The sequence below is a fragment of the Aegilops tauschii genome, chromosome 3 (genome assembly GCF_002575655.3).
Source record: "Aegilops tauschii subsp. strangulata cultivar AL8/78 chromosome 3, Aet v6.0, whole genome shotgun sequence".
Classification (NCBI taxonomy): domain Eukaryota; kingdom Viridiplantae; phylum Streptophyta; class Magnoliopsida; order Poales; family Poaceae; genus Aegilops; species Aegilops tauschii.
Window position 1 is genome coordinate 118516259 of NC_053037.3, and position 18002 is coordinate 118534260.

The 18002-nt window shown below is 51.1% G+C and overlaps 3 protein-coding genes across 3 annotated transcripts; 2 read left to right on the forward strand and 1 right to left on the reverse strand.

Moving 5' to 3' along the window:
- The first annotated feature begins 2852 nt into the window (after nt 1-2852).
- On the forward strand, nt 2853-3935 carry LOC109750305 (uncharacterized). The gene is made up of 2 exons (XM_020309262.4): nt 2853-3204; nt 3334-3935. Exons 1-2 carry the CDS (start codon nt 2975-2977, stop codon nt 3767-3769), a joined length of 666 nt encoding a protein of 221 aa, XP_020164851.1. The 5' UTR covers nt 2853-2974; the 3' UTR covers nt 3770-3935.
- A 415-nt stretch (nt 3936-4350) lies between these two features.
- Nucleotides 4351-9754, forward strand: LOC109739638 (alkaline ceramidase TOD1). The gene is made up of 4 exons (XM_073510104.1): nt 4351-4700; nt 4922-5134; nt 8561-9133; nt 9208-9754. The coding sequence occupies exons 1-4, from the start codon at nt 4430-4432 to the stop codon at nt 9543-9545; spliced, it is 1395 nt and encodes a 464-aa protein (XP_073366205.1). The 5' UTR covers nt 4351-4429; the 3' UTR covers nt 9546-9754.
- A 3946-nt stretch (nt 9755-13700) lies between these two features.
- LOC109750304 (uncharacterized) lies at nt 13701-16248 on the reverse strand. The gene is made up of 4 exons (XM_020298708.4): nt 14559-16248; nt 14357-14473; nt 14199-14279; nt 13701-14113 (listed from the first exon to the last, which is right to left on the reverse strand). The coding sequence occupies exons 1-4, from the start codon at nt 15036-15038 to the stop codon at nt 13955-13957; spliced, it is 837 nt and encodes a 278-aa protein (XP_020154297.1). The 5' UTR covers nt 15039-16248; the 3' UTR covers nt 13701-13954.
- Between the last annotated feature and the right edge of the window lie 1754 nt (nt 16249-18002).

The window sequence follows — 18002 nt, forward strand, 5'->3', positions numbered from 1 at the left end:
TGCGTTCGGTACTTGGATCGGTTGGATCGCGAAGACGTTCGACTACATCAACCGTGTTACTAAACGCTTCCTCTTTCGGTCTACGAGGGTACGTGGACACACTCTCCCAGCTCGTTGCTATGCATCACCTAAATGGATCTTGCGTGTGCGTAGGTTTTTTTTTTGAAATTACTGCGTTCCCCAACAGTGCTACCCTGCGCCTTGTTGACTTCGAGGTCCCTTGTGTGCACCGTCTTGAATCAACCCCGCGTCATAGTCTTGTTAAAGACACACAAGCCGTCAGGCCTGCATCACATGTTTCCACGCCACAGAAGTCGACCACCATCAACATCACACTCATATGCCGTACTCACTGAAATCACCGCCGTCTTCTACTTTGGCCGATATCCCCGTCAATCCGCCAGACTATCCAGTCCAACCCAGCCAAACTTATCAATTGCAAATCATGCTTCACCCGTACATCTCCGTGCATTGCTTGACGCCCTATGTATGCATGATCCTGCCACGACACACTCCAGAATCCTCCGAGCCTTATACACATGTCATCATCCACGCACACCACGGACCCTCACGTTACCATCCTCGTACACAACCATGCACATAAAGCCAAACTGCATCATGTAAGCCTTCCCGTGTCTATTTCACCGTGAAGATCAATGGAAAGACTCGAACACTCCACCTCGTGCTCCTGTAGGCCGTAAATCAATTAGCTTTTCATCTCTTCCACTTGATGGATAGCATCAATCCGTCACGTATCCCTCTTTTTTTAACCAACAAATCTCATCTTGCATGTCAGCCTCCAACCACGCGGACTCATACGGCCTTCAGCCCATCTTGGCCTCACACGGGCCAGCCGTGCGCCGCACCATAGGCTGTGTTTGGTTCCCTGGGTAGCTACAGGCTGCATTGCATGAGGGATCCTGAGTGAGCTCGACCTGGTTGGGCTGATACAAGAATGAGCAGAGATGGGTGTTTGGTTAACTTGCATGATATGGCTGCACCTTGTGTAGAGGAGATGACCATCTTCTGTATTTCGCTAGGCTTGCCAAATCATCGTTTGCTACTACAGCGACAGAGGAGGCGGCTAGCACGTAATCTCCAGCGCTCGAGCCGCCAGTCATGGCCAAAACTGCACTGCTCCAGTAACTATCTCGCATACTTGAATTGAATCATGGCGCACTCGATGATGCAGCAGCGTGGGATGACGAGATCCGAAGCGTGGGCTCCAGACGACGGGATCCAGCATGTGGCGGCGCAAGGCTGCAAGATCTGGTGTGCGGCGGCTTGACAAGGGCGGCGGTGCTTGGTCGAGGACGACAGTGGCGGAGGATGCCGGGCTTGACGAGGGCAGCGGCGGCTGTTGGTCGAGGACGACGGCGTCTTGATGAGGGCGGCGGCGCTTGGTCGACATTGCGGCGACGCTTGGTCGAGGATGGCGGCGGCGGAGGACGGCGGGGCATGACGAGGGCAGCGGCGACTGTTGGTCCAGGACGGCGGCAGCTTGATGAGGGCGGCTGCAGAGTGCTTGGTCAGAAGAGAACGAAGGGGAGAAGAAAAGCAAAGGAACGCGCCTGCACGCGAGCTACGCTCGATCTCTGCGTTTCCCTCAGCCTGGCTGAGAGGCCCCTTTTTGCATCCACTGGGCCAGGCTGAAAAGCCCATGCGGGGTACCAAACAACGAAAACTTGCACGGTGGATGCGAACCACATGCAGCGCAAGGAACCAAACACCCCCAATGCGAAGCAGATCGGACGAAATCAGCGGCTACAAAATCGTACTCGAGGTCGTCTTGGCGAGCGATGGGCAGCGGTGGCCGCGGCAGGAGCAAGCAACCTAGTCAGTGCACGGGGCGAGATCGGATCAATTGGATCCGAGGCATCGTGCAAGCGGCGCGTCGCACACGGGGAGAGCTATGGCCGCGAGAGGCATTGCTTCTTGTACTTGCTCGCTTCCGGATCGATTTCTTGTCCGCGCATGGCGCTCCGCCGGCGACATGCTTCCTGTGAACAACCTTGATCCAAGCCAAACTTTTTCTTTAGATCTACATCCACAGCCTCCGAACAACCTAACTCATGATACCATTTGTTAGAATTAATCTGAAGCGCAAGTCGATCTATCGAGGATCAAGCAATCACACAAGCACGACACCGAGATTTGTTAACGAGGTTCACCGATGTGGCTACATCTCCGGAGCCTAACTACGGGCGCTCCTCCCATGAAACCGCTACAATACCGCACCCCGGTCGCCTGGGCGCCGGCGCAATGCCGCCGGCTCCCCCGCGTGCCCGTGCTATTACATTGGCATAGTTACATCATGTGTCTAGCCCCACTATATATAAGAGGTCTACGATACAAGTGCCCTACTTGGACATGACTTTATATTCTGTCACACACCGTACGATTCTAAGTCCAACCGTAACCTATCTTGTATAATAATATTCGACACAACTCTAACAAACGAAACAATAGGATTTTGTTTCTAGCTTCAGCAGAGCGTGGTTGTGTTAAGAAGAAAGGATATATACGTTCATCCTGGCAGTAAAATAATTCAATAGAGAGGCCTCGAGCGTTCTACTCCCTCCGTCCCATAATATAAAAACGTTTTTTTTACACTAATATAGTGTCAAAAATGCTCTTATATTATAGGACGGAGGGAGTAAATTTTAACAGAAATACCAAGATAGTATTATCACACCTTCAGATATGACAGTGAAAATCATCTCAGAAACCACCAACCGATGCTTCTACTGTCTACGTGTGTCCCCTCTCCCCCGCTTGCCAGTCTCGATCCTCAAGACCCGAACGATGACGGCCAAGTGCTCGAATCCCGTCGACGTGGAAGCACGGCCGCCGCGGCCACCCTGAGCCGCGGCCGAGCCGTATTTATCCCACCACCACCAATCAATCCCCAGAGGCACGCACGCACCCGAGCCCCACAATTCCCATCCCCCACTCCACTCCCCACCGAAAAACCATGGCGCGGCGGAGCGGCATGCTCCTCCTACTCGCCGCGGCCGCCCTGCTTGCCCTCGGCGCGGGCGCCGCCGTGCCGCCGTCGTGCGAGCGCATCGAGTGCCCGGCGTACGACGTGGTGGACAGCGCCAACGGGTTCGAGATCCGGCGGTACAAGGACGCCATGTGGGTGTCCACCGCGCCCATCGAGGACATCTCGCTCGTCGACGCCACCCGCTCCGGCTTCCTCCAGTAAGCACGCCGCTCCCTTCGCCATTGCAGCAGTAGTGCGCCAGTGAAGCTCTCTTTTGGGCTTCACGTGGGCCTAAACAAATGGGCCTGGGATAACAGTAACGGGCTTCGCTTGTTTGCATGGGCCAGGCTTTTCAAGTACATCCAGGGGAAGAACGCCTACAACGAGACGATCGAGATGACGGCGCCGGTGCTGACGCGGGTGGCGCCCAGCGACGGGCCCTTCTGCGTCTCCTCCTTCGTGGTCAGCTTCTACGTGCCGGCGAAGAACCAGGCGGACCCGCCGCCGGCCGAGGGCCTGCACGTGCAGAGGTGGGCCGGGGCGAGGTACGCGGCCGTGCGCCGGTTCGGCGGCTTCGTGGCCGACGCCGACGTCGGCAAGCAGGCCGCGCTGCTCGACGCCAGCCTGCAGGGGACCAGGTGGGCCGCCGCCGTGTCCGACGGCCGCAAGGCCGACCCGGCGTCCGAGTACACCGTGGCGCAGTACAACTCGCCGTTCGAGTTCAGCGGCAGGGTCAACGAGATCTGGATGCTCTTCGACACCATGGCCGCGTCTGACATGTAACTGGCTAGATCAATCAGTGAACTCGTATATGAGTGTCTTGTCTTTTAAGCTTCTATATAACCGGACGAATAATGGTGGTGCCTTATAAACTGCTTAAGCGAAATAGTGAACTGTTTTGCGCTGTATGGACTTGCGAGCAATAAAGTGCCTCTTTTGGTGCAACAAACTGTTTGCCGTTTTGGCGGCCTGTTGCTTTCTTTCGCATTTGAGAAGATTGTTCCGATGATACGTTTCCTATAAATATCCCCGGCTATCACACCGGCGCTGCAACTGAAGAATCAAACAGAGGAGTCGAGTCCAGGTTTCTTCCGTCACCTCAAACAGAAACGGTGATTCTCACTACACCGACTGCACTCTCTCTTGGAGCATCGCTACAAACAGGGAGTGTCTACGTGCTACCATCGACGTACAGTACTAAACATTTTGTGGCGCATGAGAAACGATAAATAGCCGGCAGCTCATTTTTCTCTCCGTAACAGACGTGCGGCATGCAGGACCACGGGCACGGCAGGTCGTTTTTCTCTCCGTAACGGACGTGCGGCATGCACGAGGACCCCCGATCTCCGCTCCCCGTGTGACCCGATCACTCAGCTCAAAGAGTCGAAACAAACTGGGTGACACGTCCGCGCGCGCGCTCTGGCTGGGGCGAGCGCGAGCGGCATGGCGTGGGTGCGCGTGCGGAGGCCCCCGCTGCTGCAGTCCAAGCTGCTCTGCCTCTCGCTGCTCTACCTCCTCACCACGCTCCCGCTCGCGCTCTACGTCTCCTTCTCCGACCCCTCGCGCTGCCTGCCCCTCCACCTCCTCCTCCTCCGCCCCGCCCGCCCCTCCCCTCCGGCGACGCCGCTCTTCGAGTACCCGCGCGACTACGGCGTGCACAAGTACTCACTCCCCACCCCGCGCGCGCTCTGCTCCGACCCGGCCGTGTTCTCAGGTCTCGGCCTCCACCGCCCGAAGAGATCGTCTCCGCTTTCTATAGAATCCGATCATTCGCACCATAACTCGCAAGGATTGTGTTTCTTGTCGCAATATTTCCCGTCAAATTGTCGTTCTTGTGAATGGTTCTGCCTTTTTATTTTTTTATCTATTGCCATATGCCAAAAACGCCGGTCATTTCATTGCCTTTCTGACCCACAAATTTCGTTCTTCGAGCAGATTATAACACCGTTTTGCAAGAGATCAATGGCGTCGGCCGCAACCTCTCGGCGAGACATCGTGCATTCCCTGCGTTGCGGTACCAGAACGGCAGGAGGGACTCGTTTGCGGGAAATTTCTCCACCGAGGAACGAAGATCCTTCTTCAATCACACAGACAGCGCAGTGGAAATCCCCTGTGGATTCTTCAAGGACTTTCCCCTCGCACAAGCCGGTGAGTTATTTGTCCTTATTTCGTACTCCCTCCGTTCGGAATTACTTGTCGTGAAAATGGATGTATCTAGATGTATTTGATACATCCATTTCTGCAATAAGTAATTCCGAACGGAGGGAGTATTTTGCTCTAGTAGAATCACGTCAACTTTACCTAAAAGATGCAACTAGACAAAATCTCATAAAATGTGTTAAATGATAAGATACACCAGTAAAGATACGAGTCAATGGAAAATCGTACCTATGTACATATTTAATGCATATCATAAGTTAGTACTCCACTAAGGTACAACTCTTTGGCAAATTGTACTTACAAACATATTTAGTGCATGTGATAAATATCGTGTACATAGATTTTTTTTAGCAAGTCAAAATTTGTAAACTTTGACAAAGTTTATAAAAAAATCAGCATCTAGTGCAATTTTTTAACTTGGTCAAACATTACAAGGTTTGTCTTAGGCTAAAATCTATAATGCACTTTTGGAATAGAGGGAGTCGGATACTACTCAAAATACACTGAAGACTGCCTTGAGCATGTTTATGGTGTAGTTATTTCTATCGAATATATTTTCAATCAACTTTATTGAGTATATAAAGATCAGGAGAATTAGAAGAATAATACAAAAATCCACAGATAATTAGGTTTTGGTGTACTCATATCGTTGTGAGTTTCGCTCCAGTTTGTTAGGTTTCGTGTACTTGTGTCTTCCGTTTAAGAGGTGATAGCAACGATGCAGAGGAATAAGTACCTCAAGTGACATCCCTATTTTGCTCGCGCTGGTTTCGATGTCACCCCGGGGCACTGATGGTTGGTTTACCATATCCAGTTTGTCGGGTTGTAGCCGAGAGCGTCAAGCACAATGCTTTAGCCTCGCTTTACGGTGGCACGGTGGTCTTGTCAATAAGATCCTATAATGATGCTTTTGTCATCGACGTGGGGTTGGGTCTCCTTGTCCGGCCTCCGCCCTCCCTCTCCTACGACGAGGCTTTTGCCGTCGACTGGATTGCGTCTAGCCTTCAACCTCTTTCTAGGTCGACAGTTTGTGCTTCGAATTGTTGTCGATGATCCCTCATGGCAGCGTATATGATGACTTCACATCCATAGTTACATCGACTCTCTTGTTTCGGCGGTGTAGGCACGTGCGGCGTAGTAAGGTCACTTATCTATCTTTATGTCAAACAAACCTTGGCCCGCTGGGAAAAATTTAGCGGGATAGCTACTTTTTGGCTCAATAGAAGAGAGTGAAAGTCTATTTAGGCGCATGTCGTGCCATTGGTTTGCAGGTTGGGGAGGGCGGCGGACTTCCTTCATCCATTTATAATTTTTATTTTTTTTGTTAGGGTGTTTTTGTAAAACTTAGACCTATTTAATGTATGGTTTATAGCATTCAAAAAAGTGCACTCCCTCCATCCAAATATAGGGCTTAAGGGCATCTCCAACGCCGACCCGCAAACCTCACGCAACCGTCCGAACCGCACTATCCGGATCGCGGAACCCATCCAACGTCGACCTATATTGGTTCGCGGGTCGGTCCGGACGCGATTTTCCCCGCAAACCGGAGACAAAAGTGGGAGAGGTTCGCGGGAGTCCAGACCGCTCCCAAACCCGTTCTGCCCGTCCCGGCCCACCAAAAACCCCTCCCACTCCCCCGCGCTTATCCCACCCGGCGCTAACTGCCCGCATTCTTGCCGCTGTAGAGAGCATCGCTCCGCATCGAAGGCGGCTCAGGGCGGACACGACCTTTCACTGCCTCCGCCATTGAAGCGGCTCGCCAGCCGAGGGCGCCGCCCGCTGCACGCCCGGGTGAACACGCCTCCTCGCCGCATTCATACGCCCCCACTAAACCCGCGTGGAAGCAAAGAAAACTACTCCGGCTACACATCCGCTCATGAGCAGGCCGACATTAAATGCTACACCGGCCGAGCTCCTCGCGTCCGCCCTCTATGTAAACGAGGCCAGATGCCGGGCAAGAATCGCACCTCTCCGCCACTCCCCTCATCTCCTCCTTCACCACTCTTATGATGGCTTTTGAAGAGCAGTTCTCTGGCATACAAGCCAACTGGGTGGCCCGCCGAGCCAGCCGAATACGAGCGAGGCAGCTCACTGCACCACCTCCTGCGCCTGGCCCGACGGAGTAAGTTGCCGCCCCAAGCCGGCGCGTGGTTCAGTAACTCGCTGCTCTAGGCCCACCCGATGAGTGGCGAGTTGCTCCACGCCGGCACGTCGGGGAGCACGACGACACGGGCATCATTGTTGTCGTCGACGATGCCACGTCGTACCGCGCCTCTCGTGTCTGCGACCGCGTCGCCCGTGCCTGCGACCGCGCCATGCAGGCAGAGACATAAGCTGGGTGCACGGCGGTGCCTCCACGTCCGCCGTCATCATCGAGGAGAAGTAGAACACGGGAGTCCGCCGCCGCTTGGGTCCCATGAAGGCCACCGCCGAGGCGACGCCGGCGTACACAGCTGGTGTCTTGCCTGACTCTTGTCTTGCGAAGACCTCCGTCGATCCCACATGGGCTCCACGGAAAGTGGAGGCGCTGCCTTCCCCTCCCGTTGAAGCATCAGCCGGTGGTTCCACTCCGATGAGGTGTGGGGAAGCGAGCCGTCCTTTGCGCCGAAACATATTCCTCCAAGGCTCCCGACAGTTCAGTGATCGGGCTGTCGGACATGATGAAGACAAAGGGATCCGCGGGCGGTGATTTAGATTAGGTATTATTATACTGAAATCCGTCATGTTTATATGAAAATCCGGCATTTTATATGAAATCCGGCCGTGTTTGCATAAATTTCGCCCGGTTGGTTCGAGTTGTTGTGAAAATGTATGCCGCTACGGTTGGATGGCGTCCTCTTGCATCCGTGTCCTTGGACGGATGCGGGAGGATTTTTGTGGGTTGCCGTTGCAGATGCCCTAATATGTCTTTTAAGGTTGTCTTTGATCATTGATAAAATTGTTAACACTCTAAAATACGAGTATATGAAATGTATGATATAAAAGTTATATCATTAGAAACTTCTTTCTAATACGAATTTGGTGATATGCTTCGTGTAATATGAATGTCATATATTATTGCTATAAACTGCGGTAAAATGTAATCTCGAAAAATGTATTAAACCCTATACATTTGAATGGATGGAGGCGTAGCAGTTTTCCATATTATTATTTTTGCGAGGATTCCACTCATTACTGTTACCATGCTTGACTCCGCAATTTAGACAGAAATGAAGTTGTTAGGTTGGGATCCTGGGTAGTAACTGGTCGGAAACAATTTTATAGAAAAATTGAAGTAAAAATTGAAGCCAAAAAAATAAGTGATTTTAGCCCTTATAAAAAGAAAACGGATTCTTTTTTAGTTCGGACCGACGAAGTAATGTCACTCGACTTCACGAAAAGGGAAGTGCGCTTGTTTAACGTTGATGGTTTCAGACAGATTGGCGATGGAGAGCTGCCGAGGGGTGGTGGTCGCCTCGGCGATCTTCAACGACCACGACAAGATCCGGCAGCCCAAGGGGCTCGGGTCCCATACAGTCAAGGCGGCGTGCTTCTTCATGTTCATCGACGACCGTACCCACCGGGTCCTGGCGAGCCACGGCATCCTGGAAGACGGGCATGTCGCGTCGGCCAGCGCGGTCGTCGGCGCATGGCGCGTGGTGACGCTGCAGCAGCAGCAGCTCCCCTACGAGGACCCCGCCATGAACGGCGTCGTGGTGAAGCACCTGCTGCACAGGCTGTTCCCGAACGCCAGGTTCAGCGTGTGGGTGGACGCCAAGATGCAGCTCACGGTGGACCCGCTGCTGCTGGTGCACTCGCTCCTCGCCGGCAAGGGCGCGGACATGGCGGTCTCCAGGCACCCGTTCAACCTCCACGCCATGGAGGAGGCGATCGCCACGGCGCGGTGGCGCAAGTGGCGCGACGTGGACGCCATCAGGGCGCAGATGGAGGCCTACTGCAGCCACGGCCTGCAGCCATGGTCCCCCAGCAAGCTCCCATACCCTTCAGGTATCCACTCAAGATGAATTGCTCGCGTGCCCTGCCTGCATGTATTCGATTCTGATTCGCTCGACGTGGTGCAGATGTGCCGGACACGGCGATCATCATCAGGAGGCACGGCTCGGCGAGCGACCTCTTCTCCTGCCTGCTCTTCAACGAGCTGGAGGCGTTCAACCCGCGGGACCAGCTGGCCTTCGCCTACGTGCGGGACCAGATGAGCCCCAGGGTGAGCATCAACATGTTCGAGGTGGAGGTGCTGGAGCACATCAGCGTCGAGTACCGGCACAACCTGAAGCGCGATAATGGCGGCGGTGGAGGAGGGGCGAAGCAGGGGATCGCCAGGATGGCGTCCTCGCGAGACATCGCCGGGAGCAGCTGCGAGGGGTACCTCATGAAGATGTGGGGGGAGCCTTCTGAATAAAACAAGGCCTCTGAAAATGTAGCATTTCATCCATTCATTTTGCTCCGAAGAAAGAATTCAACTGTAGGGTAGATACACGGTAGGTGAACTTTTGGACTGGTAACACAAAGGACATCACAAACTACTCCCTCTTATACTAAGAATACTAGGCCCGTAAGGGATTCTTTTCTCTCGTTTTTTTGGAATTTATTTTGCTGCTCCTGAGAAAATGACGCGTGTGCTGGGTTGCTCCTGGTCGTTGGTCTTTTACTGGTTAAACTTGTTTAGCCAGCTATTCACGAGAATCTAACGCGTGGAGGACGTGTGGTGAGCAGGAACGTACGTGTGTGATTTCTGTGGCGATATGGTTTCTTCTCGTTTCTTCTCTGCGTGTCTAGCTCTCTCTGGAACCCCTCCCGCTGCCCACCGCTTCGCCGCCGTACAAGAGTATAAAAGGGTTAGTTTCCTTCTCCGCTTTTCACGCATGCATCTCCAGCTCCCAATCTCAAAGGCGCCCACGCCCATCTTCGTCGTCGGCAAGTGCTCGCCATAGGTCACCGTCGGGCTCCCATCTTCGCTGGCGCCGCCCCCCATCGGGAGCCATGCATGGAGGCCATGAACAAGGCGCGCCAGCGACATAAATGAGGCCGCGGCTGCATGGTGTTCCCGTCGTGACCTGAGCTTCTTCCGGCAGCCGAGTAGCTCCTCGACGTCCATGAGGTCTCCCACCTTGGCGTCCCCCACCAGCATCTCCGGCAGGTGCCTCTTGAAGCCTCTGCATGCCTTCTTCACGTCGGCGTCACCACACGCGGCGGCAACATCGCTGAGATGATAAACATTGGTGGTAATAGGCTTCGTTGGCGATGCAGCGCGAACACCCGAGCAGCCGTCATCGTCAACGCAGCTTCCGAGTAGGCAACGAGGGCGTGCACGGCGCCAGATGTCGTGTTGTTCTTCTTGTCAGGAGACGTTGATGCGGTGGCCTCGCTGATCTAAGCCTGGATCGCGAGCAACCGCGCGGGCGTGGTCGATGGGGCGCCGGCGTGTCTAGGGACGGCGATAGCACGCACACCGCAGTGCGGCCCTTGTCTGCCGAGGAGCTCCGCGGGGGTCGATCGGCGATGTCGCCACGGTCGACGTCGGACCCCATGGACATGAGTGGCCAGAATATCACGTGCACGGAGGTGAAGCTGTTGGCGCAGTGGCAGCACCGGCGCCGATTGTTCGTCATTCTGCCGAATGTGTGGCGGATCAGCTTCGGCTTCGGCGGCTGCGTCAGCTGCTGCTCCCTCGGCCGCCCCTTGAAGAGCGCGAGCCCGCCGCTGCACGGGTTGCACTCCCTCGGCATGGTCCACTCGCTGAGTTTTCGATCTCGACCCCGCCCAATCCGCCGGTGGCGGCCGCGGTCCGTGATCTCCCCGTCAGCCATCGGCGTCGCCATCGTCGTTGTGATTTACATTGTGATTTACTTACACTGAACACAACCATAGCAAATGACGTACGAAGTGTAAGTGATTATTCAGAGTCAATGACATCCAGTTAGCAACCTGATATAATGGACATCTTTCTGTTTTTGGTTCCTGACCATTAAGACCACAAGTGAGAAACCGATGTTTTGAAGTCAGGACTGTCTTTTCTCTCAGTGGGAGGTGCTTTTTTGCCCTTTCTGTATGTAGATGCACCGTCGGCAAATTTGACAATTTTGACCAATCATTTCATAAAATGAACTGCCCTTAAAAAATTTTACTCGGCTGACCTTTTTAAGTGGCGACCGACACAAAGGCGTCACACTACACTGTACAGCGTCTGTCAGCCTAGCCAACGTCGCATCCGGGCGATCCGAAAAATACTAAGTCAATATGCAGCGCCGCCTAACTCTTAGGCGTTGCACACTGACTTAGTAATTTTTAAGCAGTTTGGGATGCGACGCTGGCCAGGCGTGTAGCGCCTGTCAGTCAGGCGTTGCACAGTGTAGTGTGGCGCCTTCATGTCGAACGCCACTCAAAAAGATCAGCTGAGTGAAATTTTTTTTAGGGACAATTTATTTTGTGAAATGATTTCGTTCAGAGGTCAAAAATATCAAATTTGCCTGCACCATCAGAGTGGTTTTGAGGCTGTAAGGTTGAATCTGTATTTGGCGAATTTGTATTCTAGCGCCATTGAATATCAAGTTGCTGGGCATTCATTTAGGGTCAAAGATCGAACATTACAATTCATGAACATCTTTCCGGCAAGTACAAATCAAGTTGTGTATAGATGGGATGCCACTTTGCCTACTTTGATGATTACTAAAGATTTGAGGAAGGATTATTGTAGTATGGGCATTTTCTTCTGTTATCTTTCTTGAGGTGTTATCACAACAACGTTTTTTGGTGAATTATTTTTCTGCGAACTTAGCAAATATGTGCTGCTAGAGATGTGCATATTTCTGAAGTAGATGCTGCATATGAGCATCATACTGCAATGAAAGCCAGCACCGCAACAATGAATGATAGGTACGATTTCAGAAAAAGCAATATCTGAATTTTATTCTCTTTCATATTCTCAGTGATTTTAACGCTAATAACTCGGAATCAATGATAGGTTTAGACGGGGTTCGCTTAGAGCTTTGGCTATTTCTTATGCTGATATTTGACTCACATCAAAAAATAATTTGTATCAGTATCTCATATGTGCTGATACAAGGACACACTATATTCAAAGGTATGCTGGGAGCTATAATATGATGTACATGTCAAACACCATTAACATTTAGGCTCGATAACTAATATTAGTTGTTCTATTTCTTAATTCTTTTCTTGATCCATATCTTTGCACTTCTTTTATATTGCATACAAGATCACACACATGCGATTTATACTTTTTATGACTGTTTAAGTACTCAGTTTTTGTTCTGGAATAATATTTAAGACATGCTACTAATATTTCGGTGAAGTGTGCAATCTCTTTGATGATGATGATGTGAGCAAGGATAGTTTAAATGTTTGGTTGTTGTATCTACTCTAAACATGGTAAATTTAGGTGTATGCCCGTGCTACTAACACCGAGCTTTGTGATTTTAGGTCTCGAAACAACACTATTAAACCCCCCCCCCCCCCCCCCCACACACACACACACACACCCACCCAAGAAGGAAAAAGGAAACAACACTATTATTGAATGGAGCAAGACTAAAGACGAAGGATTAGAAACGGCAATCCACTTCTGAGCCTAGGCTCAGCCGCACCCTCCCCTACAAAAAAAAAACAAAATTAGTACTAGAAAAATTCAAAAAAATCCAAATTTTTTGTGTGTGGTAGATAATTTGATGCGTGAGGTACGCTTCAATTTTCAAATCATTTGGAGATCTGAGCAGCTCTCGGTAAAAAAGATAAATTCGGGGTCTGTAAAAATGTTTACTGTTTATGTGTGCTGACCCGATTTGTCTTTTTTGCATAGAGCTTCTTAGAAGTCCAAATGAGTTAAAAATTTAAGCGGACCTCACGTGAAAAAAAATTCTACCATGCAAAAAAATTGGAATTTTTTGGATTTGTTTTGAATTTTTTGGATTTGTTTTGGACGGGTGCAGATGAGTCTGGGCATCAAAACGCCGCACTCGATTAGAAATACAGAAACAGTAAAAAGTTTGCCTCCAATATCAAGTCATTTTGCCAATCCGTCGAGAACCAGGACGTGCATACAACAACTTCAACATTGTTTAAAAACCATCAAGAACAAGATTAGAAGAACTAGCTTCGTCTATCTATCACTACATAACACCGACAAACTCAGCTGGAGAATCAACATCTCAGGTCTAAGAAGAATACTCGAGCTTCACAATTCTGCATCCATTACCAACTATATCGTTACCAACTAGATGTACCAACTACTCCATTTCTGCGACACTATTACTTGTCTTGGATATGGATGTATCTAAAACTAAAATACGTCTAAATACATTCATTTCTGCGACAAGTAATTTTGAACGGAGGAAGTATATCGCTAACAGGATTAGAAACTCAGTTGTAGACCACTTATGCATGTACCAACTAGATGTACTTTTTCCTTGTATAAACTACTTTGCCACCGACCAAGTCTTAGGACGAAAAAACTAAATAGCTACTTTGCCGCCGCGCACTAACCGCTAGTATTTGTTTACGGAGGGAGTATCAGACTAGTGTGTAAAATATATGCATACGTGGTGTTTCATACTTCTCGTACGGTCTGAAGATTGCACTCTTCGTCAATATGACACAGGGGAAATTTGGTAGCCACAAAGCACACAAAGAGATAAGACTTCATGAGTACATGAACTCACAGGCACTGAATCAACTACACAGTACACACGCAACTACGCTAGCAAGGCACAAAGATGCGTCACAAGAGTGGTCAGCACTCAACACAAACATTGCCTTCAGGCCAGAAGAAACGTCAGCAGTGTATCAGGGGGGCTAGGTGCTGGACTCCGTTGATCCCTTGGCCAGCTCGTACTTGTTCTTGAATTCTTTCCAGGCGTCCATGGCGTTCTTGGACATCTTCTCGATGTCGTCGGCGGTGGCCGTCTCCGGAGATAGCATGGTCTCCACCGCCATCATCATGTTCACCACGGCCTGGACAAAACAGAGTTGAGCACACAAGAAATTGATCACATGCAGGCTAGGCAGGCTGTATTAGCGGTGGCAAGGAAGCATTTACCAAATGTAAATATGGCCTCGAGTCACGTTGGTAGCGGCCAGTCAGCTGCTGGCAGACTTCTTTTGCCCTCTGCCATTCTCTCTGCGTGGTGATTAAACAATGTGTCAGAACGGTTAATTCGTCTTCACAGAGCACAGGAATGGAAGACAAGAAGTCACCTGATTGATGAGCACGTCGGTGAGCAGCAAGCCGAGGTCGAGCTTTCTCTCCGAGTCGCGCGACGCCGCCCACTCCTTCTGCAGCAGGCTCGTCAGCTTCCCCCTGTCGCCGATGTGCTGCGCATGGCATGAACACAAGCTCCAACTCGATCATTACACGAGTCCAATAAAAGCAATGGCATCGCACAAGCAGAGAGAGAACCTCCTTGGTGACTTGCTCGAAGACGAGGTCCATGAGCGTGGCATTTTCTCTGGGCGCGTCCTCACGCCGGAACAACGAGTCCGAGAGCGCGCCCACGCTCGTCCTCACCGCCGCCGACGCGGTGCCGCCCCGCTCCGCTCCGTCCGTGACGGCGTTGAGCGTATACACCATGGCAGGCTGCACGAGGACGGCGCCGGTGCCGCCGCCGCGCGCTGACCACGAGGCGCCGCCCAAGGTCAGCGCGAGCGCGACGCCCGCGCCCACCCTGAGCGCGGACCAGGGCAGCGCCGGCTGGCCTCCCTTCGCCGGTGCCAGGGGCTCCGACTCCGTCGCGCTCGCCTGGGCGCGCAGCGCGCGAGGCCTCCATCGTCCCGACGCGCTGGCACGGGCCGGGGCGCGGCGGCGTCGCATGCCGGCACCCGGAGCGGCACGTGCTCCGGTCACCGTGGCGCGCGATGCTGTGCAGAGCGAGGACTCCATGCGCTTGTTAGATCGCTCGACTCGATCGCGGTCTGGGGTGTGGAAGCGTCTAGTGATTCAGCTTGTGTTCGTCTCTTTCGACTTTATTCGGACGTTTGTGCCTCTTCATGCATGGCGCTTTACATCTTTTGCTACAGCAAGCAAGGCATCAAGCGCGACCTGCTTTTTAGTATAGTACGGTTAACGAGCCAGGGCTACTAAGTTTCAGGTCCTTTTATTTTCTTTCGAGACCATAAGCTCATGTCATTTTATGAACCTAGTAATATCGAGATTTCCGGATTGAGATCTTCACCATCTCAAGCAATTACAGACCTTCCATAAGCATAAAGTCGACTTGAATCGGCATAATTTTGTCGCGCATTCTCTTTTTCTAGTCCTGTGGTACGGCGTTCAGGATTTGCTCCTTCCACAAGCAAAGAACTATTCTGACTGCTCTGTTGTAATAAAGCTAGAGTAGAGCCGACGTACAACTCGGCCACCTGGGTCCAAGTCTTCACGAATACAAGGTCCCCCGACTTTCCCCTCCCCTCCCGAGCTGCTCGCGCGGGCGGCTCCGGGGGGCCAAAACCCTAGCCGCCGCCGCAAGTCCCTCCCCTCCCCCCTTCCCCTGGCCACTACCGCCGCCGGTGCCGGCGGTGGTGGCGGCGCCCGTCCGTCAAAGACGGCGGGGACGGTCGGCGCGTCCCGGCGTGCCTCCCTCGCGCGGGGGAGCGGCGCCAAGTGGGCGGCGCGGGGGGTTTCCCTGGTTGGAGGCGCATGACGAGGAGCGTTGGGAGCGGCGGCGAGTGGCCGGGAGCCAGCAGAGGCGGATCTGGCGCGAGGTGAACCTCCAGCAGGCGCCGACGGAGGGGGCGGCGCGGTGGGCCCTGCTTGCAGCGGTGCGGCGGTGTTTGGCCTGGTGTGGCGTGCGAGCGGTTGCCGGCGATGGCTGCGGAGTGGTGGCGCCCATCGGTTGTGTGCGACGCCGGCAAGGTGCTGGAGGCTGCGGGGAGGGAGATGGAGTTGGCCGCTGGTCCAGGCGGATTTCTTAGGCGCTATGTACGCAGCGGCCGGGATATCAAAGATGCTGGCTTTCTCGGGTCCGTCTGAGTCCCGCTACCCATTCGCCGTCTTTCTCTTTGGCAATCATGGATGGTTGGTGCGTCGACAAGGATTGCTCGTTTGTAGTTGTTGTTCTTTCTGTTGTTCGGTGCCGGCCGAGACGCGGCTAGATGTTCTGTCTAGGACATGCTCCTTCGTGTTGTGTCTGTAAGTGTTGTAAGTGTGGGTGTGTAGTTAACTACACTTGTTGTTCGCATCAAGTCGTAATCTTTTGTACTTGATCTTCTGCCTTCTATAAAAATATGGTACACCAAGGCGTACTCTTGAAAAAAAGTGTTCATGAATGCGACTCATGTTCATCTTATTTACAAAAAGTAGGGGCCTCCCTACTATATTTTTCAATTAAACAAATAAGAAAACCATTGTTGAAGAAATTTATTAACCGGTAGTTGCTCGGTTGGCTGATGAGTAGAGATTAATAGACTAATCAATTAATTAATCATTCGATTTATCAGTTTATTGGCTACTCGCTGGACCTATGAGTAGGAATTAATCAGCAAGTTAACAATGATGTTCTTCAAAGCCTCAGTGAAGTAATCGATAAATGAATACCTATACAACCCACCTATCGAAATTTGAACTAAGGACATCTTGCCAAAAAAAATGGTGTTATTTGTTCTACCACCACAATTCTAGCACGCCTGCATTTTCTTAGCCATACTCAGATTATGCCAAACTTTCCACAACTTAACGCGACAATTCCCTGCCAAACTTTTTGCGTCTTGCCGCAATTCTCCCTCTATATCGAAATATAAGACGATTTTTGACACTACGGAGGGAGTGTGTGCTAAGATCGGTAATGATTTTTTGCTTGTGTCATTCCATACTTTCTTAGCTAGACCCATACTTTTATCAATCTTTGCACAACTTGTGGCGAGCAATTTCACATCCAAATGTTTTGTGGCTTGTCACAGCTTAGCCAACAAAAATGTGGCAAATTATGGCAATGGCTATAAATTAAACATTCTGAAGACTGTTGAACACATTCTGGCTTTAGACACCCTCATCACAATATAATAGTTGGTTTAGGCATCCAACAATCTTATAGCCGATCTCAAGTTATAAGGGGTAGGTTTCTTCTAAATCTTCTTTCTTGCCTCACGGGCATTGTAACCAATTGTGTAGTTATATTCCTACTCAGTGATGACAATATAAAAGAGTGGCCACTATTAGGTTAGTCAGCCTCCCAGGTCATTTGGCATGGCACCAAAGCTAGATCTTCCGTATCACATCTTGTTTGATCTATCGACTCCCATGATCACATGTTCCTCAGTGATGTGCAGCAATCTTCTTAGTCTCAAGTATCAGTTTTTCTCACATGAGGATTTGCTTCTTCAGTTTCAGTGTTAGGTGTCATTTTCTTCAGTTTTGTTGGTAGTTTTGGTGTTAGGTGTAACTTTTCTTCAGTCTTGTGAGTTACCACACATGTAGGTTGTAAGTGCATCTAGTGCCCCTTAGTGATTTTGGTGTATTGAAGACTTATAGGTTAAGGGACTGATGCGTTTGTGAGTGTACACAGGTCTATAAGTCTATGAGGAGTTTGATATTTATAGAGAAAGTCGACCCCTAAAAATGAATGTCTTCGACTGAAGACTTTGGATTTCTGAAGACTTTGAAAGTGAAGAAATTGGTGTGACCTTGAAGACCTGGCATTATTCGAGGAACATGAAGCGTGAAGACTTTTGTTTTCGTAGTTTCATTTTCTCTTTCTTTAGTCATAGGAAACACCGTACTGTTAAAGGGGTCGAGGAAATACTAAGGAAAAATTTCCAAATGATGCTCAACTCAAATCCTACACTTACCAATCCCTTCGAGTGAAGCCATTGAAAATCTCATACAGCTCAGTCAATTTCTTCAGTGACA

Coding starts and splice junctions, on each gene's coding strand:
- LOC109739638 (XM_073510104.1), top strand. CDS start 4,430: ATGGCGTGGGTGCGCGTGCGGAGGCCCCCGCTGCTGCAGTCCAAGCTG. Junction 5,135..8,560: donor CTTTCCCCTCGCACAAGCCG/GTGAGTTATTTG, acceptor TGATGGTTTCAG/ACAGATTGGCGATGGAGAGC. Junction 9,134..9,207: donor CAAGCTCCCATACCCTTCAG/GTATCCACTCAA, acceptor GACGTGGTGCAG/ATGTGCCGGACACGGCGATC.
- LOC109750304 (XM_020298708.4), bottom strand. CDS start 15,038: ATGGAGTCCTCGCTCTGCACAGCATCGCGCGCCACGGTGACCGGAGCA. Junction 14,280..14,356: donor CCGACGTGCTCATCAATCAG/GTGACTTCTTGT, acceptor ATCACCACGCAG/AGAGAATGGCAGAGGGCAAA. Junction 14,114..14,198: donor CGAGGCCATATTTACATTTG/GTAAATGCTTCC, acceptor TGTTTTGTCCAG/GCCGTGGTGAACATGATGAT.
- LOC109750305 (XM_020309262.4), top strand. CDS start 2,975: ATGGCGCGGCGGAGCGGCATGCTCCTCCTACTCGCCGCGGCCGCCCTG. Junction 3,205..3,333: donor ACCCGCTCCGGCTTCCTCCA/GTAAGCACGCCG, acceptor TGCATGGGCCAG/GCTTTTCAAGTACATCCAGG.